The 5220-nt window shown below is 37.2% G+C and overlaps 1 protein-coding gene across 1 annotated transcript; it reads right to left on the bottom strand.

Moving 5' to 3' along the window:
- Positions 1–3583: 3583 nt before the first annotated feature.
- On the bottom strand, positions 3584–4861 carry LOC126728139 (leucine-rich repeat extensin-like protein 3). Its single transcript, XM_050434009.1, has one exon. The coding sequence runs from the start codon at positions 4859–4861 to the stop codon at positions 3662–3664; it is 1200 nt and encodes a 399-aa protein (XP_050289966.1). The 3' UTR covers positions 3584–3661.
- Between the last annotated feature and the right edge of the window lie 359 nt (positions 4862–5220).

Here is a 5220-nt window from a genome sequence, read left to right as displayed (position 1 = left end):
AACAACCCATTCCTCAAGATTTAGACCTATTTCCAATTCTATTAGTAATTCCCTAACCAAAGCAGTGCCCATTGCTTTTATGCTGGCAATGGCATACACAGCTTGAACGTGTCCTAAGCCAATTATTATGGTCAAGAACTCTAAAATTACTCCAAGTACATTACATGTGATTGATTCAGGTAAGCTAGCTGACTAGAATTTCCACCAACTTCCACTACCCTCATTTGAAATCATCATTATTTATACACTCACATACTTACCGAGAAACTCTATCCTTCTTCATTATCTACTTAGTCTAATGTATGTGGCACTTCATAAATGCATATTTTGACAAGGCAAATGAATTGAATAAACTCCGAAAATGACTAACAGTTTTTATCATTGCTCTGCCTATTTGGAAGTGAGTTAAAGTACTAAAGTTTAATTCTTTAGCATCTCATTCCTAAACAATGTAAGCGCTTAAACTTTGTACCTCAGATGTTTAAATGCTTTTGATAGATATATTATGAGGAGAAACAATGGAATTGAATATATTAACACCTAGACCCAGGATCTAGGCCTCAACAAAATATATGTGTTGGATAAACATGGTTTGTATCGCATACAAAACATACACAGTGGAAAATTAACGGATCTAGTTCATTCGTAATTGATAACATGTACTATGTAAATTTCAGAATTTAAGAACAAGAGAGCATACCTTGGTGTGGTAAAATTCAAAACTAAAGATTAAAAGTGCTTGGGAACACTTTTAATCTTCACTCCAATTCCACTTATGCCAAAGAAATGTGGTTTCTCAATCAGTTTACGCGTATATGTTTAATGGAGAATAAGAGAGTGGCTTACACTCACATACACACTATTTCCATTCATTTGAAAATTATGTATGTTTCTCTCCTTATATATAATTGATTATCTAATTGGGTTAGCCTTTTGGGTTATTCCAATTGGGTTTTAGTATGCGGCTTGGAGTGGGATCAAAAGGGACAAATAAGAATCTAGCTCCAATGGGTTTTGGGATTTTCTGTCAGCTCTTGACAAGCCCAAAATTACCATTAATTATATTTAATATCACTATATAAATATAATTGCACTCTATGCCTTATTAATAAATTATATCCCAAAACTTTATTATACATACAACCCCTTCATTAAAATATTCATAGTAATAGAAAATCATGAATGTTGACTGCTATTTTGAAGATTATTACATCTTAATCATTGAGTACCCGGTTTAATCCTTTAAGTTATTCATCATATATTTATGAAATCTAATTTCATAAATATATACTTTAGTAACTCCTTTCTAAAGTAATTAGGCCTAACACTCTGAATAACCAAATCCATTAAACTTATCTCAAGAGAATATTTTATATCTCTGTTAAGAGATTATGAACTTCATCTTGAGAATATATATTTCTTCAACACTAAATGTGGCTGCTCAACATATTGAGGTTTTGATCGTGACTTTAAATCTCACTCTTGATATATCAAAGTAACCTATACTTTACGATCAGGTTCATTATTCTCTCAAGATTAAGAGTTGATGTAAACAAAAGTCGTAAGATTTATTATTCATTTGACAGTCGTTAGTAGAATAATAAATCTTACAGCAGTCTAGTTCAATATGTCTTAACATTTAAAACATATCAACTAGAAGTCTTCATTTCCATAATCAAGACAAATCATCTTAGTTGATATGTTATAGTCTTCGCAGATGAAATGTCCAATTTCATAATCGATTACTGTAAGGTTGAATTTATTCAACCATCTAATTGGTTTTATTCCGTATCAAATTTGCTTGTATTTCAGCATTTAGTAACCCTGTATTTAGGTGGGTTTGATGTAAGGGTAGTGAGTGAGATAGAGTGAAGTTTGCTCAAGAGTGTGCAAGAAAACAGAGACTTGCGGCTTGGCCTCACGGGTGACTCGCGGCTGCAAGCCACCAAACGCAGCACACGTGCCAAGCATGCCGGAAGGTGAACAGTCATGCTAGCTGGAGCACTACAGGAAAAAACAGGACAACTGGCCATACGGTTATCTCGCGACTGGATCTCGCGACTTAGTCAAGCCACGAGGTCAAGCCGCGAGCCACCCCTGTTTTGTAAAACCTGACGTTTCACATTCCTCTCCCACTCCAGTATAAATACCCCTTTTACCCATGATTGTAAGAGAGCTTCCAGAGAGAATTTTGAAAGAGAAACCCTAAAGAAAAACAAGATTGACTCACCCACAATCTATACATTAGAATCTCTTCAAATTCCTCAACTCTCTTCCTCTCCATTGTCAAATCCTTGAGAGGCATTTTACCAAACCTTGTTCTCACCATAATCATCACTGTGAGAGAGCTGTTTGGATTTCTGGGAAGCAGTTAGGAAGGAACCAATCTTCATTGGTTGATGCTACGGTCTAGTAGCGGAATCCGGGAAGCTAGAAAAGAAAAAGGTTTGGCGCAACCTCGTTGGAGCAAGAAGCTTGGAGGGCTTAGGTGCACTGGGTAGATTAGGCTTGGAAGGTCTATTGCTGTCCATGTATCCCAACTATATTTTCTAGTGGATTGTTGACCGCTTGGAGGGCGGCGGAGAGGTTTTACGCCAAGGGCTTCGATTTCCTCTTCGATAACACATCGCGTGTTGTCTTTGTGTTTGCATCTTCCTTCCTCTTTATCTTTGCCTTTTTATTATCTGTTGTGGGTTGTGATTTTAATTTGGCTTAGATAGTTTTACCAATTCCATATTATAGCTTATGTTAAGTTTCCGCACACTAGTTGTTTGACATAAGGCTTGAATTGGTTAAGTTGTAATTTGGGGGTCTAAACGTTCAAAGGTGTTTATACACATATTTGAATTTTCAATTACAAACTAAAATTCTAAGTTTACAAAGAACTTGTAATTTATATTTTCTATGACTAAATCACATAAATCACATACTATGCATCTCATGGACTATATGATAATGTCCAAATATTTATGTTACTATTATTTTAGATAATAATAAAACAACTTTATTAATTACAACATAATATCATACATAGTATCATATAATAGGATTTAAAGGGCACATATTCTAACAGTATGCTCCTTTTACCAAGCTTCTCCTTCATCTATGCCTTATTCTCTAGCTGTACTACTTCGGAGGCTTGCAGTTACCAATTTCCAAATTGATCGTATATATTGTTAATTTGTATCCAAGAGATGTATGACACCTATAAATTGTTAATTTGTTATCCAAGAGATGGGGTCTTGGTGCAATTTTAACTGCCTTCTATCAGAAGAGACATATTTTGGATTCAAATCCAATAATCACTTTCTAAAAAAACAATAATTAAAGGTTAGGTATTACCTCTCCAAATCTTGTAAAAAATAAGAGGCTTGCACGGGACAGCCTCTTTTTTTATTTATTTTTTTATTTTATTTTTTTTTAACTATATAGTCATATATTCTACACACTGTTTTTGTTAACAATATTTCTCCTCATCCTATTATATAGATGTCATCATCAACCAACAAACAAGACATTATAAGAGAACATGCATCACATAACAAATGAAAAATTAATTCACAAGCCAAAGTTTTCAGTGATTTACAAGTTACAACTTATTTATTTGAAGTGGACGAAAGGTTGAAGATGCAATTTAGTTCTTAAATGGAGGAGAATCAGATTATGGTGGAAGCTGAAAAGGAGACAAGAAAGGAAGCGGTGGTGACATTAATGGCTGTACTGGTTCATCAAAAACCATATCAGGTGCTGGTGGCGTGGACCAAAACGGAAGAGGTTCTTGTGGAACATCAGGATCCATCAAGGAAGGCGGCAGAAAGGTCTCTGGTACTGTTGGGGTTGATATGATTGGTGGTGAAAATGAAAAAAATGGATCTTGTGGTGGTAATGTTGGAAACTGTGGTGGAGCTAGTGTAAACCCATCTGGTGGTAAATCTGGTAGGGGAGGTGGAAGAATTAGCTCTGGTGGTAATGGCTGATTTACACCAGCGTCTGGTGCAGGTGGGGTTGAAATGATTGGTGGTGAAAATGAAAATAATGGCTCTTGTGGTGGTAATAATGGCATAGAAAAAGATGGGACAAATGGTGGAGATAGTGTAAAGCCATCTGGTGGTAAATCTGGTATGGGAGGTGGGAGAATTAAGTCTGGTGGTGGAGAGTTTGTAGTATCTGGAGGTGTTAGCCATGGAAATATTGGTGTAACATCAGGTGGTGGTGGGGAAGGAACTAGAGGAGATGAAACTAATGGAGGTATTGGTGGGGGTAGAAGTGGTGGTGGGGGTGATGGAACCAATGGTGGAGGTGGAGAGGGTGGTGGTGGAGATGGTGGGGGTGGTGAAGGTGGTGGTGGTGAAGGTGGGGGTGGTGAAGGTGGTGGTGGAGATGGTGGGGGTGGTGAAGGTGGTGGTGGTGAAGGTGAAGGCGGGGGTGGTGAAGGTGGTGGAGGTGATATTATGGGAGCTGGTGGGGGCACAATTGGGGGTGGAGATGGTACTATATATATAGGTGGAGGAGAAGCCGCAAGTGGTGGCAAGGGAGGTGAAATATTAGGCCAAGGAGATGGTCTTGGTGTTGGGTCAAAAGGGTTGTCTGGGGAAGGAGATGTTGGAAAAGGCCATTGGCCACAGGCATCAAAGAGGTATTGGTAAAATGGGTCACAATTAGATGCTCTTGTTCTTCTCCCACAACTACTGCTGCAGCTTCTGCCTCTGGTTCTGGTTCTGGTTCTGTTTCTGTTTCTGTTGCATCTCTTTTCTACTTCTTTGCTTTGGTGCTTGTGATTGGAATGTGGTCTGCCTTCTGTGAGGGAGTGAGTTAGCCAAAGTATAGCTACAAAGATTACTAGCACTATGTTTGCTTTCATTTCTACTATATTGTTGTATTAACCTCTTGTTCAAGTATCTTTCTGCACGTAGAAGTCTATATATATATAGAGGGTGAAACTGAAAGCTGTGAACTTACTTTGACCAAAACGTACACAAAACAAAAAGAATGGAAAGGAAAATTGTAATGGTACTAACGAGGATGAGAATCAGGCCAGAATTTCACGGAGTATTCATAAATAATATTGAAAAATTATTAGTTTACATGAATGAAGGTAAAATTTTTTTGAGATAGTTTTAACCTATGACGTCCGCTTCCGAAGATACCTCTTTATTATTAGACCAAGACAATAATAAGTTTTTTGTGTAGGAGGAGATTAAACCTCAGATTCTTATTTAA

The sequence above is a fragment of the Quercus robur genome, chromosome 5 (assembly GCF_932294415.1).
Source record: "Quercus robur chromosome 5, dhQueRobu3.1, whole genome shotgun sequence".
Classification (NCBI taxonomy): Eukaryota; Viridiplantae; Streptophyta; class Magnoliopsida; order Fagales; family Fagaceae; genus Quercus; species Quercus robur.
This window is presented reverse-complemented; position numbering and strand designations above follow the sequence as displayed.